We start from the raw sequence: 21,340 nt of genomic DNA on the forward strand, positions 1-21,340 counted from the left end.
CTGATTTTGCAATAACACATTTCATGGTTCCAGTGACTTTACATATCGGGTCGTTCTACACATCATCTATAATATTCAATTTAATAATTACTGAAAATAGAAATTGATAAAATATTATAATAGTTTAACTTCTGCTGGCAAGCGAATATTTTTGTTCATGATCACGAGCCGAAACATGGGCAAAATAACGTTACGGAAGATCATACAAGTTTTTTATACATTTTAATTGCTAACTATTATGATTATAGCCTCGTAATCCCGTATTCCGAAAATAAGAGTAATTAATCTACAGCACCAATAGCGACATGAAAATATCGGCTTTGCCTAAACGAAGTTTTACTGTTATGGATACATTATGAAGATGATCACAAACAGTTAAAAATCCAATGCATTCCATCAATTAATACAAATTGAACTCTTATCCTCTATACCGTGAAACAAGATTTAGAGTCTATAGCGCTGAAAAGGAAAGATTATGAATTAACAATTATATAGGGATGGAGCAAAGCATTCACGGCTCGTGAATGTTTTGCCGTGATTTATTTCTGTCTGCAGTCCGTAATATGGAAAGAAATATCGTAATTACAGAGCGTAGTTCTAAAAAAGCAGTATTTTGTACATTAAGACGCTGCTAACTCCTACGTAGATTTAGGACGGAAGTCGTTAAAGATCGCTTAATGAGAAGGAAGGCGGCCGCGATTTCCTTCTCGGCGCTTCTCTGGCGATCAAGGAAGTTCCAGGACTTTGCTCACAGGCGCTTCTTGTTCACGGAATTCAAGAAGCTCGTTTCGTAAAAACTCTCTAGACATTACCTGCTGTGCAATAAGAATCGAACTGGGAAAACTTCCGTGAAATTTTATTTTGAATCACTTTAGAAATGCCAAACTTCAGGTTAAAATCTTGGTAAATTTTTTTAGGGTTAAATGCAAAGAGGCGTTTTGAAGATCAAATGTACAGAAATGATACGGATTTTTAATGATTTCTCGTAAAATGCGGTTTTATTCCTGAAATTATTATACCCCAAAATTGAAATTTTAATACCCAATGAAGAAACTTTCTATAGGAAGGCCCTATAGCATAAACATAAATATTATTTTTATGATACTTATGTTGATATAATATTTATATGATATTTATATTTATGTCCTGATATAAATATTATTTCATCTCCGCGTCGAGGGTCGTCAAGTACCGGCAATGGATCAGCCCAAGAGCGTTCGTATTTACCGAGTTACGGAAAACTCGTTCTTTAAATAAAAATTTTCTAAAAGATACCCAGCTTCAACATATAAAATAAAAATCAAACAAAACAGTCCAAAACTTGCGTCATAACTAACGGCGTGCCTGCAACTTATAGGCAGTTTAATTTAATTAATGTGACAATTTATTTAGTCTCAAGATTACCAAGTGGAGGTCCTTTATTATCAGCAAAGAACATTTGGAACTGAAAAAATAATAACACTCGCCAAACATCACATCACGCGGCGGCAATTCCCTAGGCTTCGGTTGTTGGTGTCCTACAGTAAATTTCGAGTTGCACTTAATTGATTGAGTATTGCATCTTAGTATTTGTTATTAATTATGGCTGACGGTGTGTGTATGACAATAACATCAATAATAAAACCTTGTTAATTGGCAGCCTCATGGGGTACAAATCAAGCACTTGGTGGTTTACACTCATATTATAGGTATTCTATACGAATATTATCCAATAATAGACAGTTAGTCCATATAGAATATACTATACAATCACGGGCACTTAATCCACATGGATATAACAATCATTCTGCGAACCAACCATGTAGGTGACGCCGGAGTCCGTCCCTGCGTCCCAGGGATAAAGGTTGATGGTTTTCTGTCCCACCCACGAGCAGTTCTTGAGGCAGAGCTCCATTGCCGACACGCCCACTATCCAGTCGGGGGACGGTCCTGCAATATTGCGATACGGGATATTATGGTCCGTGTTGGGGACCTGTGTGGGGGACTGCGATACGGGGCATTATGGTCCGTGTTGGGGACCTGTGTGGAGGCTGTCTCTTATACACATCTAGATGTGTATAAGAGACAGTTCTTCATCTTAACATCAGTCAGCCATTAATGGTATTCGTCAGAAAGATAAAAGTGACGTTCCATGAGTCGCTNTTTGTGGGGGACTGCGATACGGGGCAATATGGTCCGTGTTGGGGACCTTTTGTGGGGGACTGCGATACGGGGCATTATGGTCCGTGTTGGGGACTTATTGGGGGACTGCGATACGGGGCGTTATGGTCCGTGTTGGGGAAGTTGTGGGGAGACGGTGGTACGGGGCATTACTGACCTATTATGATACCTGTGGGAATTGCGATTCGGGGTATTATCTCCACAGGTACCGTTTTGTGGTACCTATGGAGGGCATTGCGATACATTGCGGGCATGTAAACATTTTGTTTACCTGATCCTTGTCATGCATTGCTGGTCATGCATTGCTGGCCCTCCACTGCTGAGAGGCCATACTTTCAAAACTGGCTAAGTGAACGTAAGTATTTACGCTCTATTTTCTGGTCTATGATTGGAGGATTTTGCTTGAAAGGCCGTCAATGATTGGCGGATGAACTTACGATCTCTTAACTTTTTTTTGAAAGTATAGGCCCTGGTCATGCATTCCTAATCTTGCATTACAATCTAAAATATTTTCATTTATTTCGATAATATAATTAAATTATCAAAAACGGATTGATATGAAATGATTTTAAAGTTCATTAATGCATAGAGCAAAATATTATTGTGCAGACTCAATAATTGTTTCTAAATTTATTCAAATGATACATTGCATATAAATAAATAACAGAAATAATATACTCAATTCGCACTCTTATTGTGTAAGCCAGTGGCATTCAATTCTTAATTACATCCTTGTGAAATGAAATTTGCAGCCTTAATTAACTAAAATGCTATTTATGTAGCAAAATTCCTCTTTCAATCTAGCAAGTTGGAGACGAAGTAAGTAGTTCCATCCATGTGACCAGAAGCAAATTTTAAATCTATCCACGCAAGAACATTCCCTAAATATGCCCGACTGTACGCTCGGAATTTCTTTTGGGAAAACGCACTAAAAATACTTACTGTACGTTAGGTTTACGTGGTTGGTAGTTGTCACCATGTCGAACTCACCCAACATGGACACGAGTGACATGAGATGGTGTTTGTTGTCGACTCTGAAGACCGCGAATGTTTTGCCGTTGACGTTAGGATACCATAAACCCCGAGCTTTGATGATGGTGCGGATGTGGTCACTCTAAAGAATTAGAAAAGTTTGTTTTAAACTTAGGAGAATCTTCAACACGACGGCCAAGGACGTCGGCTTTTTGAGCCGACGACCATTTCATTTTATATTTTTATTTTAATCCACGCCTTCCGCTTGTAAGTAAATGAAAAAATGTAAAGCCAACAATCACTTGTTTGATGACAATACTGAAAAGCATTTGTTCAGATAAAACGACTAATGTTGTTTTAAAATTAAATATTTCAAGTCATACATTAAAAGAAGAGGCAGTCTTCACTGATATAGGATAAAAATAGATGTAGTGGCTTGTAGATGTAATCATAAAAGAAATTTTTACTGCTTTCCTTAATCAACACACTTCTGACCTCATAAATTAATCAGCGCCGTTGAGTTCTTTCTTCGACGTTCAAGGATCGCTATCGGCTACTTCGCCGATCTCTGGTTCAACCCAAAACTTAACCACATTAAACCTCAGCTTAGCTCAACAATCTTCCAGCATTCACCTTGTATCAAAACTTCCACTCACCTTATGAGCCTCTCAGCACAACATAGTCGTCTCTCTAACTCATCTTTCCTCTATACCTCCCAAAGGTCTTAAAATTTACTGTATCCTGCCTGCACTTCAACCAACTCCATGTTAAGATTCACTGAATATTCAAGTCTTCACTCCTATCTCCACTTCACTTCACTTCAATAAAGCACTCATCAGTTCTCTTTAACTCTCCATTCACTGCCATCCATAACACGATAGAGTTTGGACCTTTTCGGGCTCACTTTACACTCTGGCGTTTACTCCGAGCCTCGTTTCAAATTCCTATGTTCTGACAAAGCTCGACTGACTTGCCAGCTCGGTTTTAGGTGTCTCCAGTTATGCCATAACCCTGTGGATTTTACATAATCCAGCTCACGCAGACTTAGACATCATCCAGCTCACGCGAACTTTCAATCCTCCTCAAGTAGTTCTAAGCCCACTAAACCCCGCTGAGATCACCTGTCTTTTGAGTTCGCTCTCCAGGGTCCTGGTGGAGCCCCACTCTGCCACCTGACGCAGGCCGTCGGAGGCGTAGCCGCCGTACTCCCATACGCGGTAGTCGTCAGAGTGCGACGCTCCGATGATGTCCGAGAAATGCGTCAACCACTCGTTGGCGGGGAAGTCTTTGGGGTGCGTCTGCCGGGACCAAAGGCCCTCGAATGTCACCTGAGGGAACAATGATGATGGGGGCTATTAATGCTCATGGCTATAGATTTCAATATAAGTATGAATGTTCAAGTTTTTTGGACTAAAAATGTACAGTTCCTAACATTTTCACAGTAAACTTGTTATAAGGAACTTAAAGTAACTTCGTAACATACTATCATCAAACAACGCTCACTCTCATAGACGCATCGCATGATATCTTATGATGCAAATCCGATATAGATGATTTCACTTAATAAATGGTAAGTATAATTTTATGTTGGCGACTACCTCATACTTGGCCTCATCACAGGCACAGCAGTCGAGGATGGCCTCAGGCTGCAGATCGAAGGTTTGCTGCACCTCCTCGCATAGCTCCTTCGTCAGCTCACCGTCGTCCATATACCACACCTCCCGACTCTCCTGCACCATCGCTCTGGGTATAGTGCAGTCATCATTAATATGGATAATACCACACCTCCCGACTCTCCTGCACCATCGCTCTGGTTATAGCGCAATCATCACTAATATTAATGATGAGCTGGCATGGTGATGATTTACATAGTAATAGGACGTTGGAGAAATCTATACTGTGCAGCTCCCCTACACCATTGCACTGAAAAGGTGGTTGTAAGGTGAGAAGCTGTTACATTTACTGACAGCTAGGATCTTCTAGCAATCCATATATTTGCTTCACAATTGCTTTTTGGTAGCAATTATCCTGGCATTAATTATTGTGATGCAGTCAAGTGTCTCCTAGCTCCTCCGAATCTAGACTTCCTTGAACTTTTGTTTTGAGTTCAAGTTTCCTGGTCTTGCTAGATTACATTATGAGTTATTGATGTTGATTTGATGAAATGTGATATGATATGATGCTCTGGTCTCTTTAAATACTGTCACCCGTGATATATTGCTGCGTGGAAGAATGTATCATTAAATTCATGGTTTCCATGATAGTTTCGATATTCGGCCACACCCTCAATAGCTGGAGTACCATTGATGTGACGTTTTAAGATATAATATTCCTTATCTAATTGTCCATTGAATTTGATTACTTATAATAAAGCGCCTATAAAATTATTTCGTGTGCCAGACTAGGGACTCTATAGCCAGGCTGGAGTGAGCAGCTCAGACAAGACCGGCATTTGGAGCGGCTTGGCAGTTAGTGGCGCAGCTGTGGCATCTCAGTTTTATGGCTCACTGCGGCCAAGTTAGGAGGTTTACACCGCTGCTATGACGCTTTAATAATCTCCCAGCCAGCTCACTATTAATCAATGGCCTTTAAATTAATCACGAAAATGATGGCGCTACCGCCGCGGCCTTGAAGCAGGGTACTCATCGGGCGTATAATATGCGAGACTTCCGCTAAAGTTAGGAACTGCAGTGAATTGAAATGATCTTCATAGCAGATGTTTGAAAGCATTAAAATTCCTAAGATGCGTTATTGAAAGCAATGACGATTTGCCAAAAATGGTTTGTTAAAAAACAATGATTCACAAATTTAGGTTTTTGATACTATTTATTGATGTTATTCATTTCTTTATATTCATATTCTTATTCATCTATTTATTTCATTTGAGAATCTAATTTAAGATTAGAGTAATGGTTTGAGATTCTCTTCAAAGCGGGTGTTTAAAATGATTGAAAACGTAAATATTTTGGCCAATTGGTTGAAATATTTGAATATTGGAACTTGGAACTTCTGTTTCCAAGAATAATTAAAATTGCACTTGGTCAGGTCGATTCGAACTGCAAGTCTTTTGAGGTTAAATGAATCAAATTAATCAATGGTGCAAGGGGTGATCCAAACTGCAAGCGTATTAGGAGTTTTGAACTGTATTGTTTTTTTTAATATTTACGCAGTATGTGCAAACAGAGACGAGATATAAATGATGCATTCTATAAGTTCTCCTGTGTGATTGGAGTGAACTACTTCATGTGGAACTGAATGCACTCATAAAATCATACAAGGTGTTCCACGCGATAGAAATCTTTAAATTAGAGGTGTAGTGGATATCATGAAACAGTGCACTGTAATTTCGAGGGATCAAGTACCTTGCTGAAAAGTAGGTGTTGTTACTTACATAACCTGTTGAACTGCGTGCGAAAAATATGATCTAAAATGCTAAAATGTCGGTTTATGGCTCATCTGCAACATTAACAGGTAAACCGTAAGGTAAATTGTGAATGCTCTGTTTGATTTAGGTCCATAATAAATTAGTCACAATGGAGGTCAAAGTTTTGAACGAAGAATCTGACATCCAGGAGATTTGAAAACTCGACGTTAAGTGAGAGAGAAATCATGGCCCAGGTAATGTTGAAATCGGTAATACTACGGACGATTCTGGTTAGTCGGTTGTCTTTGAGCACGATTTAAGAAACCAACCAAGTTCTTAACAGACCGCTTACTTGGAGCGCGATTTCAGAAACGAAACCATACTTCGACCTGTGAGGCTCAGTAATAAATGTCCATCTATGTAATTCGGTTATGAGATTCAGAATTATTGTGTCCAGATGTGGTCCCGATAAAAGAACTTAACTGGACCACGAAACACGAAGCTCACCTGAACCTGACGCATCCAGACCCCGCGGGCGGGGCGGTCCAGAGGACCTGGACTTCGCTCTTGGGGGAGCTGGACGTGTGGACGACAGCGTTAGGGCAGTCGTCAGAGTGCATGGTTAGCACGTCCCCGTACAGCTGAGGGAAGACGTGAGCATGTGGTTAACATGTAGGGCTTCTGTACTGCAGTGAGGCGCGGGTAAAATAGGCCCGTTGCAAGAGAAGTAATATAGCATATTTTGGTATAGTTTAGTATAGTATAGTATAGTATAGTGTAGTGTAGTATAGTATAGTATAGTGTAGTGTAGTATAGTATAGTATAGTATAGTATAGTATAGTATAGTATAGTATAGTATAGTATAGTATAGTATAGTATAGTATAGTATAGTATAGTATACTATAGTATACTATAGTATAGTATAACATTGTAAATGTATTACAGTATGGTATAGTATAGTTTAGTATATGTAGTATAGTGTAGTATAGGATAGTAAAATGTGCCGCTTTTACGTTTTTTAGCCAAAAATTGTTTCAATTCACAAAAACCGAGTCATACAGTATAAAAAGTGGACTGTTAAGCTCGCCGCTAAGTGTATTTTTATCAGACGAATAATGCGTTAAAGCTAAGTGCCTCAATATCATGTCGACCTCAATATTTTTAAACTCTCAATGTCTTAAGAGTGAACCGATTGATTATTATAGCAAGTCTCAGTGTACAGAAATCTATTCACGCCCACCGGAAGAAAATGAGCCAATAATGAAACTGCCTCATTTGTGGAATAGATTAGTTTTTGAGGACGGAGGGAGAGGGCAGGTAGTTATAGCCTGAAGTTTAGGACCGTCAAATGGAGGTCGAGAACAAAAAATATATTTTGGGTTCAATGATCAAATTAGTGAATAAGTTTGACTATTTAATTTCACGGTTGAGAACATTAAACGATGATAAGCAATGTGATATTATGTTTTTTAAATAATGTCACCCGTGGTATGTTGCTGAGTGCAATAATGTTTCATAATATTTACTGGCGATCTTCCAAGATAATTCCTTTAATCCAAGACAATTTAACACATTCCGTTACATGTGCAACACATTCGACTTTGTTCGTGAAGATATAATATTTAGTAGCTGAGTATCCCACTGTCCGTTGAATTCCATTACTAATTATAAAGCCCTTGGCTTATGAATCTATCTTCATTGAATTACTGTCGATAACATGTCAGTGCTGCGATGTCATAACTTATATATTCACGTCTCCCTGCTCTCTCTTAACAAACAGCACCGGGATGTAGTATTTTGCACATGCAATTGTCTGGCCTTCACAACAAACGTGCTGCATAGTTTGGCGTTCATATAGGCCTTGTTTTCATAAGTCAGCAAACGCCGATATGAACGCAAACGTTCATATAGGCCTTATTTTCATAAGTCAGCAAACGCCGATATGAACGCAAACGTTCATATGGGCCTTGTTTTCATAAGTCAGCAAACGTAGACCTAATTAAGGCGTAGACGCTCAGTATCCACAATACGCCTAGGTCTATACGCCGGTCTAGGCATGAAGTCTTCAGGGCACCTCGTCAACGGTTTATCGATGAGCGAGCAGCGCTCGAGTGCCTGCCGTCCTAAAATATTCCTACAGAATATAAGAGGCTTTTGTCATGGGAGTCTTCCGCAAAAATTCCTTCGACACATGCGGGGAATGGGTGTTAGTAAATAATGATGAATATTCTCACTTCTTCGAATATATTCAATAGCAAACTCCATATATTCGATTGAAAGTAATTGTTTAATGATGCTAAGAAAAATTTTTCGATTTTGTCTTTTGTTTTTGCTTTTCTTTGGTTTATTGAAAATATTTACATGGTGGTAAATGTGAAAAAATTTCATACACAATTCCAACTCAAACACAGTCACTTGATGATATAGGAAACAATAAAAATTAGTTTAAAAAATTATACATGAGGTGTCAGCTACGCGTCCTTTTGAAATGAAATTTTTTTTTCATTTTGTAAAATGAAAATCTGTTTGTGAGACTAGCTTAAAATTCATTTAGGCACAATGAGTTATGAAAACGAAAACAAATGTTCACGAACATAATTTTCCTAAAAAAGCTTTTCACGAATATATCTCTCTATTTTGGGAATATTATGGCACATTTTCATGTAAGGTTCATTTTCTCAGTTGAAGACTTCAAAGTTGCAGACTTCTCAGTTGTAAACTTCTCAGTTGCAAACTTCTCATTTGCAGACTCCAAAATTGCAGAATCCACAATTGCGGACTCCGCAATTGCAGACTCCACAGTTGCAAACTTCTCAATTGCAGACTCCACAATTGCAGAATCCACAATTGCGGACTCCGCAATTGCAGACTCCACAGTTGCAGACTTCTCAGTAGCAGAATCCACAATTGCGGACTCCACAGTAGCAGACTTCAAAGTTACTGACTCCACCGTTGCAGACTCCACAGATGCAGAATGCAAAGTTGGACAATAAGCAGTTGCAGAATTTACAGTTGCAGACATCAGAATTTAAGGCTTTAAAGTTACAGACTCAACAGTACGTATTTTAAATTTGCAAACTTCATAGTTGCACACTTCAGAGCGGCAAACTTTATAGTTATGGACTTCAAAGTTACAGGCACAACACTTCAATTTGTCGGAAGACATGGTGAGCTCGCCAGACATGACCGAGCATGGAGTGACGAAGAAGTTTATTCAGTATATCAACACATCCGCTCTCCAAACATGGCCGAGCATGGAGTGACGAAGAAGTTTATTCAGTCACATCCGCTCTCCAAACATGACTGAGCATGGAGTGATGAAGAAGTTTATTCAGTATATCAACACATCCGCTCTCCAAACATGGCCGAGCATGGAGTGATGAAGAAGTTTATTCAGTATATCAACACATCCGCTCTCCAAACATGACTGAGCATGGAGTGATGAAGAAGTTTATTCAGTATATCAATACATCCGCTCTCCAAACATAACTGAGCATTGAGTGACGAAGTCTATTCAATATTTCAATGAGGCTCTCTCTCTCTTATAAGGACAGCCACAAGACGTAGTACGAGAGCTTTAGATCCCGCAGAAAATGATGGACTGCTGATCGCTGGCCTGTAATGATCATCTGAAGATTTTCCTCAAGGTCGGGGCAAAATTTCTGATTGATTTGGAGAGTCGTATTTCGGAAGCCCTTCAAGAATCCCGTTCATTTATTCGGAATTGGACTTCCATTGGAGCAAGACTCGGGTTTGTGATCAAATAACATCGACAGATTGTCGACGAAGTTGTTTGACGCCCATGCGTTCTAATAACAGTACTTGCAATAAGACCAGCACATCTATGGGGACGATAAACATAATGAATATTTGAATCCATTAAGATTTTCAACGAAGTGACGAATAAAAAAATATAACTCAGTACTCACTGCAGTGAGTGACAGAGAGCGCATTTTCTCGTCGACGAAAACTTGAGGTCACGGACGGATGGACACACGGACGGACAGACAGACAGACGGACATGGCGAGCACAATAGTGCATTTTTTCCATGAATGAGAAAATGCGCTAAAAAAATGAATAATTTCGAAGAAGTGTAAAACGATGATGATGAATAGATGTAAGTATAAGAAGAAAGTCCGCAAATACGACGAACGGGAGATTGAAAATTGTGACTCAAACTATTCAGAGTGACAATGTAAAGTAATGTAATGTAATTCTACAATATTGAAATATTATTGTGTTATGATGCTACAATGTTGCATGAGACGTGACGCGAGTAGCAATATTTTTTATAAATAATGAAGTGTACTCAGAAGATTGTGATGAAAGCAATAATTACAACGGTAACATTTTTTCGATTCATCAAAACATCAACCCCCATTCAACTCGATCACCTGATATAAAAAGTAAAATCAAATCATTAATTCTCGTAACATTTCCATCAAACAACAAATACTGGAAGGAAAAAGTGTGTGTATTCCAATCATCTCAATTGAAAAATAGCCTGCCACGGTAAATGAAATCACAATACGAAGCCATTGAAAAGACAGAGTGGATTCAGAGTTCATCTCTACTATTTTATTAAATTCTCTGTGCATATGCACCTTTTAAGATAAAATTGAACTCTTTAATTGTGAAATCGAATTCAAAGTGATATATATCCATTTTATTTCCGTTCTTACTCTATTCCCTTACTCAACTCCACCCAACCACCAGATCCAAACCGCCAGATCCCAACCGACAGATACCCAACCGCCAGATCCTAACCGCCAGAACCTAACCGCCTGATCCCAACCGCCAGATCCCAACCGCCAGATCCTAACCGCCAGATCCCAACCGCCAGATCCCAACCGTCAGATTCCAACCACCAGATCCTAACCGCCAGAACCTAACCGCCTGATCCCAACCGCCAGATCCCAACCGTCAGATTCCAACCACAAGATCCCAACCGACAGATACCCAACCGCCAAAACCTAACCACCAGATTCCAACCGCCAGATCCTAACCACCAGAACCCAACCGCCAGATACTGACCGCCGGATCCCACACGAAGACACTGCCATTGTCATCGCTTCTAAGAGACTCTGACAATATATTCCAATGAACAGACAAAAGCGTCTCGAAGTCTATTAGTAGCCAAACTTTTGCACTGTAATAAAAACTTTGAAATGTTAGCTTCAAAGTTCATTGTTTTTCAGTAGAATCTGGGACACGAGTTATATTGAAGAAATTGCCAAACTTGTAATTGGCTGGTTTCCCGGCGTCCACTAATTGGCAAATGATTTCCGCTGGTAACTCGCTAATGGTTTTTTTTAGAAAAAATCCTTGAAAGTCAATATTTTTAATTCCCTATGATATTGATGAGATTTTTATCGCTGGCGACCCTGGGTCTGGTGATGGACCCTTACATATCAGTGACTGCTGCGCTATAAGATGCACGAGTTTCACTTCTAAAAAGTTGACACAATAAATTATTTTCCATAAACCTACGTGATTAATTAAAATTCTGGCACCTCCTAATTTTTGTCTCTTCGCATGCTGACGAACTGAAATAAAAATTTTTAATTTTATATTTCCGCAAAAAATCGTTTTCCAAGTTTTTGTATTTGAGCAGTCAAAAACTGAGCTTTTCGGAGGGCTTGCATCACGCGAGTCTCGTGGAGTATTCAAATTATGCAAGAGGCTTATGATATTTTCCTCAGAAGAACACAATACTTTTTCAGAATCTGCAATAGTAGGAGCGATTGTTGGCAAAAATGAAAGACCTTCAAAAACCGGCGCAGCCAAAATGAATGCGAGCGTCGAGCAAAATGAATGAATCCGTCAAGTGCAGGTGACGATGAATGAGATATGAACATGGAAAGGGGCAGTAAACATATGAGCATGGAAGGGGGTTGTAAACATGTGAACATGGAAAGGGACAGTAAACATATGAGCATGGAAGGGGGCAGTAAACATATGAGCATGGAAAGTGGTCAGCATGGAAAGGGATAGTATGAAGGTTAATAAGCTATATCTGCAAGATATTAAATCTATGTTTTAAAGTGATCGAAATTAGGTTCAGGAATAATAACTATCACTACCAGGAAAGGCGAAGTTCCCAAGACCTGCGGATACGGAGAGAATGGCATCCCATTAGCTAGGCCGCGTATTGAAATCGTTAAGCGGAATTTCAAAATAAATCTCAGGAGCACACAATGAAAATACATTTCTTGCGTTGGTTCCCAAAGTTCTCATTATCCTGATCTCTTTAGCTATTATACACAATTCTCATTCATATCGTACGCCATTCAGGAGGTAGCAACTCATTTAGATATTTTATGTAGAATAAGTAATAACAAGTTAACCGAGCGTTAAATGTGTAGCAGGTGCGCGTGAAGCAGGTGCGTGTAGCAGGCGCGTGTGGCAGGCGTGCGTGGCAGGCGCGTGTGGCAGGCGCGTGTGTCAGGTATGTGTAGCAGGTGCGTGAAGCAGGTGCGTGTGGCAGGCGCGTGTGGCAGGCATATGTAGCAGGTGCGTGTAGCAGGTGCGTGTAGCAGGTTCGTGTGGCCGGCGCGCGTGGCAGATGCGAGAGGCAGGCGCATGTAGCAGGCGCATGTAGCAGACGCGTGTAGCAGGCGCGAGAGGCAGGCGCGTGTAGCAGGCGCGTGTAGCAGGCGCGTGTAGCAGGCGCGTGAGGCAGGTGCGTGTGGCAGGCGCGTGTGTAGCATGTGTGCGTCAAGCAGGCGCGCGTGGCTGGCGCGTGTGGCAGTCGCGTGTGGCAGTCGCGTTTGGCAGCCGCATGTTATAGGCACATGTAGACGACGCATGTAGCAGGCGCATGTAGCAGGCGCATGTAGCAGGCGCATGTAGCAGACGCGTGTAGCAGGCGCGAGAGGCAGGCGCGTGTAGCAGGCGCGTGTAGCAGGCGCATGTAGCAGACGCGTGTAGCAGGCGCGTGTAGCAGGCGCGTGTAGCAGGCGCGAGAGGCAGGCGCATGTAGCAGGCGCATGTAGCAGACGCGTGTAGCAAGGCGCGTGTAGCAGACGCGTGTAGCAAGCGCATGTAGCAGGCGCGCGTGTAGCAGTCGCGTGTAGCAGGTGCGTGTAGCAGTCGCGTGTAGCAGACGCGTGTAGCAGACGCGTGTAGCAGTCGCATGTAGCAGGCACGTGTAGCAGGCGCGTGTAGCAGGCGCGTGTAGCAGGCGCATGTAGCAGACGCGTGTAGCAGGTGCGTGCAGCAGGCGCGTGTAGCAGGCGCATGTAGCAGGCGCATGTAGCAGGCGCGTGCAGCAGGCGCGTGTAGCAGACGCGTGTAGCAGATGCGTGTAGCAGGCGCGTGTAGCAGACGCATGTAGCAGGCGCGTGTAGCTGACGCGTGTAGCAGACGCATGTAGCAGGCACGTGTAGCAGGTGGCAGTTACCTGAAAGGTTCCGACGCTCTGGGGACCATATATGCTGGGGTAAGCTGACGAGACGCTGTCCACCACCAACATGAACCCTGTGAACTTCTGCACTGAGTAGTGCGTGCGCCAGCCCTGCAGGCTCACTGGGGGGGTTGGGAGAGATTGTATTAGTGGAGATAGTGGATATAGTGATGATATGAATGGAGATAATGGAGATAGAGATGATATGAATAGAGATAATGGAGATAGTGATAATGGAAATAGAGATAATAGAGATAGTGAGGATAGAAATAGAGATAATAGAGATAGTGATGATAGAAATAGAGATCAGATAATTAGTGATAACGATATTGGCGATAGTGATAACGATATTATCGATAGAGAAAACGACAATGAAGTTAGAGATAACAACAATTGAGATATATATTTAAATAACCATTTTAAAAGATTAAATTTTTTCGGATCTTCCACTCTGTAAGCCTTCCCACCGTGCTATGCGCCTTCAAGCTGTACAGTGCGACGTGACTGTATCTGAGAGTGATTTCAAGATACTCTTCGAGCTCTTTTGGTTCGCATATTTCTTAGGGGGAACCCTGTCTTACGAACACGCACAGTTCTTATCCTCTTGAAATTATAAATCGATAGATTTTTATGTTCCACTTGTCGTTTTCTCGTTACTTAGGTTATAATCTCATTCGTGTATAGTTTTAATTTCAACGTTGAGTTTACTTGATTTCTATTCTCGTATGTTTTAGCTAATGATGAAGTTTTTACGAAACGTTCTTAATGAATACATGGCGAATTAATTAGTATTTTTTTTATTCCTTAGGAACTGTTAGGCAAATAGGTGACCTGCAATCACAACCGCAATACGGCAGGGGCGCTGCAGGAGCTGACAAAAGACGACAAACAAGAAGACAAAGCGCAGCGCCGCAAAACACGGAAAGTTTAAGACAAAAGATAAACAAGAAGACAAAGCGCAGCGTCGCCAAGCACGGAAAGTTTAAGACAAAAGATAAACAAGGAAGACAAAGCGCAGCGTCGCAAAGCACGGAAAGTTTAAGACAAAATATAGACAAGAAGAATAAGCGCAGCGTCGCAAAGCACGGAAAGTTTAAGGCAAAAGATAAACAAAGAAGACAAAGCGCAGCGTCGCAAAACACGGAAAGTTTAAGACAAAATATAGACAAGAAGAATAAGCGCAGCGTCGACAAGCACGGAAAGCTTAAGACAAAATATAAACAAGAAGACAAACGCAGCGTCGCAAAGCACAGAAAGTTCAAAGCAAAAGACAAACAAAGAAGACAAAGCACTGCCTCGCAAAAGAAGAGAAGTGGAAGACAAGAGACAAACAAAGAAGACAAGGCGCAGCCTCGCAAAACAAGAGTAGTGAACGACAAAAGACAAACGTTGAAGACAAAAAACAGCGTTGCAAAACAAGAAAAGTGAAAGACAAAGGACAAACAAAGAAGACAAAGCACAGCCGTGCAAAACTAGAGTAGTGAAAGACAAAAGACAAACGTAGAAGACAAAACACAGCGCTGCAAAACAAGAAAAGTGAAAGACAAAAGACAAACAAAGAAGACAAAGCAGAGCGTCGCAAAACAATAACATTGAAAGACAAAAGACAAACAAAGAAGACAAAGCAGAGCCTCGCTCAGTAAACAGGCAGCATGCGACAACAATAGAAGCTTAGAGCCAATTAAGAGACGCCTGTAGCTCGCTGATTTCATACTAAAGATTTGGCGAGGAAATTATTTACGTCAACGACAAGGTCTTCAATCCTATTAATTTAGAGTTTTTATACCATTACAGGTGAACATTTCTGGTTTTGACTAGTGGATGATTTGCAAATAAACTGCGCATCTGAAGTATGTCAGGTAGCCAGGTTTGCTGTTTTAAATGACATCAATAAAAAGCAAGATATGACATAAACTTTATACGACTTTATAAATTGGCCATAAAATTGTTTTCTTGCGGGTAAAAAATAGTAATAAAAAATCTATCATTGAATTAGCACAGTAAATTCTAGTAAATATGTGATATGTTTGTTCTAAAATTGCAATCTAGTAATGTATTGACGTCCCTCCAAATGATGTGTAAGATCATTATCATTTTTAGATTCACTCCATTAATGGCCACTATTTATTAAATTTTCTGTAAAATTCATTTTAAGATCATTTGCACACTCGCCTGCAGTATTTGAGTTGTTCTAGTAAAGGCTCGATCAGTAAGGTTGAGACTTATATACTTAAGCTTCTTGTGTTTTAAAGTGTAGAACGAACGTCAACAATAGCTAGATTAAGTAACGAGCGAACTAGATGTCAATATTTTTACTGGAAACAATGCCTATTAGTTGGAGCTTATAGAACTAAAGTCTATCATCTTATAGGGAATATGCAAAATGTTAGCTGGCCAATAACAGAATTACAGAATTGCTATCCATCCCATTTGACTTGGTAGTTTCTCTAATGCAATCAATGTATGACTCAATTTAAATGGAGTCAGAGAAGGAAACAGAATTACATTCTGCTTTGCAAGAATGTTGCCATTTTCCATTTGAATTTATTACATAATTGTACACGGAAACGCCGTGTAGTTGTTCATTAGCAGCTTTTCATCTTACGGCAAACTAAAGCGAAAATAGAGCATTTTCAATGAAAATTTAAACCTTTGTTTATTCAATATTGTTTGTGTATTTTGTTTTCGTTTATTCCCTATAGATGACAGTTATTTTTGAATATATGTCCATGTTGAGGTTAGTTTAGTAGTTTATCAAACGGCTAGCTGGTTTCGGAGGAGCTCAGACAGTTTTATCCGACTGTTAACATCATTTGGTAATTGACTAACTCATTCCAAATATCCATCGATAAATAACTTGGTAGTTTCTCGAATGCAATCAATGTGTTTCATTTCATTTAAATTGCCAGAGAAGGAAAAAATTCACCTTGTTTAGACCTACATAACAAAGCATTGAATGAATGAATTCAGTGAAATCACCTAAGCTCCACCACATGACGTTATCCCAACTGCCAGATCCCCCCCCCCAAGTCAAACCCACCACATCTTAATAAGTCTACGGAGAACACTACTAACATTCAATTTACTCCGACATATTATGGGCAAGATCCTACTCGTCTAAAAAACCAAGAATTCTATTCGAATTTGGCCTCAAATTATCAACTTCTTAAAATGGCATACTTCTAAATTAAGATTGATATAGCTCAACAATCTGATATATATAAAGGCTGTAAGATTCAACCTACCCCAAAATTTCGTAAGTAAAACTTCAAGCTTTGAATACCTTTGACGAAGCTAAAACTCACTCCTGAATCACAAATAATTTTCTTCCACCATTTTTAATGTACGAGAGCGAACTTCAACCTACCTATAACTTGAAAAAAGGCTCAATTTTTTTCTAAATTGTAACGAATTGACGTAAACTTTTTGAAAAATTATCATAAATTAGCCTCTGAAGAAAAGTGAATTTTGAAGTTAACTGGGCGCTGGACGCAACAGCAAAACCAGCCTGGCGATGCAAAATGCAATTGATGGATATATTAAGCTAAGATTTCAAGTTCTATTATGGGTTGAGAGTAAATGTATACTATAATCTTGCTGCTTTTGAGAAAAAAACGAATATGATAAGCACGACTATACGTGTCTTTAATTTTTCAAAAGGTCAGGTCAATTAACAAATTGTCAGATATTATTAAATCATATTCCATAATTCACATTTGCACGAAAATATTTGCGGACTATTTTCATTTTGAAAATCCTAAAAAATTTCTCTATATCTTCAATTGAATATATCAGACGTTAAATAGAAATGCACCTCGCTCGAGACAACACTTATTTATATATTAAAAGCATTCTAAAATATAATCTCAGCCACTTGAAGGGAGATTAAATCTATGAAAATAACTTCGTGTGCTTACAATTTTTTGAGAGGAGAGGAAATCTATGAAAATAACTTATATAACTATTTGCTTATAAGCTATAACATCATTTGACTTCACCTGTGTACACCTCCCCCGGGACATATTTCTCAGGGTTGCCGCTGATCTTAATCTTGTAGCCGTTGTCGCCTGGCGTCTTCTCGGAGTGCGAGTGATACGGTTGACGGTTACAGGTTATTGTGCCACTGGCTAACTGGCTTAGTAGCCACATGCCTGCAAGCCACTGCCACATTCCTGCCATCGTGCACTTTGGCGCCTGTTGGAAAAAAGTGATATGTTGTTACAAATAAAGAAAATAAATATCTCAGTCGATCATAGCTACATTACAGACATTTTAAACTTAGGCACCCGAATAAAAAAATTAAAATATTTGCAGGAAGGATGGTGGGTTATGGGATGACCAATTCTGGCCCAGTTTGTCCCTGAAAAATATCATTTTAGGGCAACGTGTAGAAAATGGGTCCATTTTTGGAGACTATAACAAACTTATTTTCTTGAGTGTGTAGTGGATGAACAGGTACACCAGAACTGCGTGACTCTAGAGTAAAATCTTTAGTGTAGAGATGGAAAGTGTGTTGGATATTCCATGTCTCGGAGTAGGTCTTATAACCGATGTTTTTTTGTACAGAGTTAATTTGATGGCAACGTACATTGAAGTGCCATTCAGAATCCAGTGAGTGACGAATAAATGCCAAAGCATCCTCACTGCTTCCATGTACAATCATTGTACACCTCTTGAATTTATGTAAGTTTAGGTGTATAATGCATGTATGAACCTTCGTTAATCACCCGTTTCATCGGATGATCATACACCAACCAACCGTAGAATAGGAGGATGACCAACACTCTCATGTAAGACAACGTTAAATCAAGCAACATTTCATGTAAGATACACAATATTAAGGGCAAGGGCTCGAACTGTAACAGTTACCCAAGAACTCCTCATGGTTGGAATGAAGCAGGCAACTTTGGTTAATTGAGCGATGCGTACGGACGATGACCTAGCAGTATCACGCAGTTTACATAAGGACACTTTTAAAGGGAACTTGAAGCAGCTGTCAAAATTAAAGCCGTTCATTAGCTTCAGAAGTTGCTTGATCGAGTAACATGACGCTATACCCTCGAGAGTTTGTGTGCTTGTATCGCTTCATAAAGTGCATCAAGTATCTAAACTGAGCAACACGCAAAACACTTCGTCCAGAATGAGTGTTCCTTAGATAATAACAGTTTTGTATTCTAGAAGAAGACAAGCAATTGAAATGATAGGTTAATACTGAATTATGAATGATTCTTCGAAGTAATTAATGCCTTGAGCTTGTTTAGGCTCGCGTGAGCGGTGGCTGCAACGGAAGGAACAACTATCGAGGTCGTCGTCTAGACATCATTAAAAATTATCACAATACTTCACATGCGGTGTTAAATGTTCACTTTCATTGGCAGCACTGAACTTCATCTCGCTCCCAGATTGCGCTAGACGAATCAAAAGCAGGTACAGAAGAGCAGCGTTACATTAAGCTTGATTAGCAAATGCACACGACAGTCAATATCATTAGGCCCTTATACGTGCGGCCAGCAGTGCATCCTGTGATGGTTGGATTTGTCCAAGCAAAGTTGGAGTGAGGAGCCGGCGAGTCATTTCGATGCAGATTGCCAGAGTTCGACTAACTTTACCGAGCCAACTCAGCACATCTGATCTGCGCTGCGGCATGAAGCTGGCAAGTCAGATGAATGTGTGGATAAAATTCATGCAGGCTACTCCATCCAGCTTATGCTGCCTCATCATTAAATGTAGATACAGTCGAAAAGTTGCACTCAATACCTCAACTCTGTTGAACTACACTATGGAGCTGCGAGCAGCTGTTGAGACATGAAGATCAGAAGTGAATAACAAAGCCCCTGCTAACTTCAACTACAAAATAATCTAGATCTTATGTAGAACGTATTGATTACAATCCACTATTTATTCTAATCTAGATTATTAAATGTACAATACCTATTAATTTTGTTTTCATGTTTTATTTTTAGTCCAAAATGCATTTGCCGCATAACAGCGATAATGCGACGAAAAGATTAGATTTCAGAATTATTTTATTAAGAGTTACACATAACAACTCATCTTATCCATGTAGAAACAGAAAAAAATTAGTCACGAATAACACAGGACGCATTCAATTTTGACACCGAATGACAATGTTGATATTTAAGTAATCTTAATGCTGGCATAAATGAAGCTTGAAAACATTTTTCTTACAACGTTACGCTCTTGATTTCATTGCACTCGTGTTTCGTACAACTCCGCAGAATTGCACGCGGCGTAAGTGAGATATCAACGTTGCTGGTGGAAAAATTTTTCTCTATACTGGGAAAAATTTGTGAGATTGCAATGTTAGTGATTTATTACAATTCGTCAATTTATTACTTTACTTCGCCAATTTATAACTTCACCTCTCCAATTTATTACTTCACCTCACCAATTTATTACTTCACCTGGCCAATTTATTACTTCACTTCGCCAATTTATAACTTCACCTCATCAATTTATTACTTCATCTCACCAATTTATTACTTCACCTCGCCAATTTATTACTTCACCTCGCCAATTTATTACTTCACCTCGCCAATTTATAACTTCACCTCATCAATTTATTACTTCATCTCACCAATTTATTACTTCACCTCACCAATTTATTACTTCACCTCACCTGTTTATTACTTCACGTCGCCAATTTATTACTTCACCTCGCAAATTTATTACTTCACCTCGCAAATTTATTACTTCACCTCACTAATTTGTTACTTCTCGCCAATTTATTACTTCACCTCGCCAATTTATAAATTTACCTCTCCAATTTATCACTTCACCTCGCCAATCTAAAACAACACATCGCCAATTTATTACTTCACCTCGCCATTTGCAAGGGGAAATGAGTATTAATGCAAGAGCACTTATATTCCATGTAGTCATTCATCAATATGTAATTTGTGTTGTGAAAGTAGCTATAAGATTGTACTTACTTGGTGAAACTAATAAGATTATGCACATGTTTCTAAAGAAATTAGATTGTGATTATATTTCCAAGGTCAAAAACGGCAATTTATGTGAGTATAGGTGAGTTCTAAATGCTGTAGCAATCATCAAAACATTTTCAACCAATGAGGAAGTTCAGTCAGTGAAGCAATTATACATACGACCTGTGCAAGTTTATAAAGCGCTATTTGTAACGAGCAAACTTATTTGTACATCAAAGTATACAGAGATCAATCACTAAGAAGCGTTGTGAAAAAGTATTGCTTACTTATACTATAAAACGGAATTTAAGCTGGACTTGTCCCAGCTAAATACTGTGCTATTGTTGAGCGTTTAGTAAGCGTAAATAAACGTGATAATCAATAAATGGTATGTACTGTGTCCTGTCAATCCATTTGGCCAGCCAACATCAAACACTTGAATCAAATCAGTTATTTTTAGTAAAAATTCCCGCCGACACATGAGTTGTATT

General features: G+C 39.6%; 1 protein-coding gene across 1 annotated transcript in view; it reads right to left on the reverse strand.

Moving 5' to 3' along the window:
* LOC108680737 (spondin-1) overlaps positions 1 to 21,340 on the reverse strand; it is a 102,079-nt gene that overhangs the window by 39,900 nt on the left and 40,839 nt on the right. Inside the window, exons 2-8 of the mRNA XM_047880064.1 lie at positions 17,901 to 18,096; positions 13,900 to 14,024; positions 7,004 to 7,137; positions 4,731 to 4,875; positions 4,254 to 4,460; positions 3,151 to 3,274; positions 1,799 to 1,929 (exon numbers count right to left, since the gene is read on the reverse strand). Coding sequence (XP_047736020.1) covers positions 1,799 to 1,929; positions 3,151 to 3,274; positions 4,254 to 4,460; positions 4,731 to 4,875; positions 7,004 to 7,137; positions 13,900 to 14,024; positions 17,901 to 18,081 — 1,047 coding nt within the window. The 5' untranslated portion in view covers positions 18,082 to 18,096. The remainder of the gene's footprint in view (positions 1 to 1,798; positions 1,930 to 3,150; positions 3,275 to 4,253; positions 4,461 to 4,730; positions 4,876 to 7,003; positions 7,138 to 13,899; positions 14,025 to 17,900; positions 18,097 to 21,340) is intronic.

This window comes from Hyalella azteca, unplaced genomic scaffold, assembly GCF_000764305.2.
Source record: "Hyalella azteca isolate HAZT.00-mixed unplaced genomic scaffold, Hazt_2.0.2 contig4588, whole genome shotgun sequence".
In the NCBI taxonomy this organism is placed as follows: Eukaryota; Metazoa; Arthropoda; class Malacostraca; order Amphipoda; family Hyalellidae; genus Hyalella; species Hyalella azteca.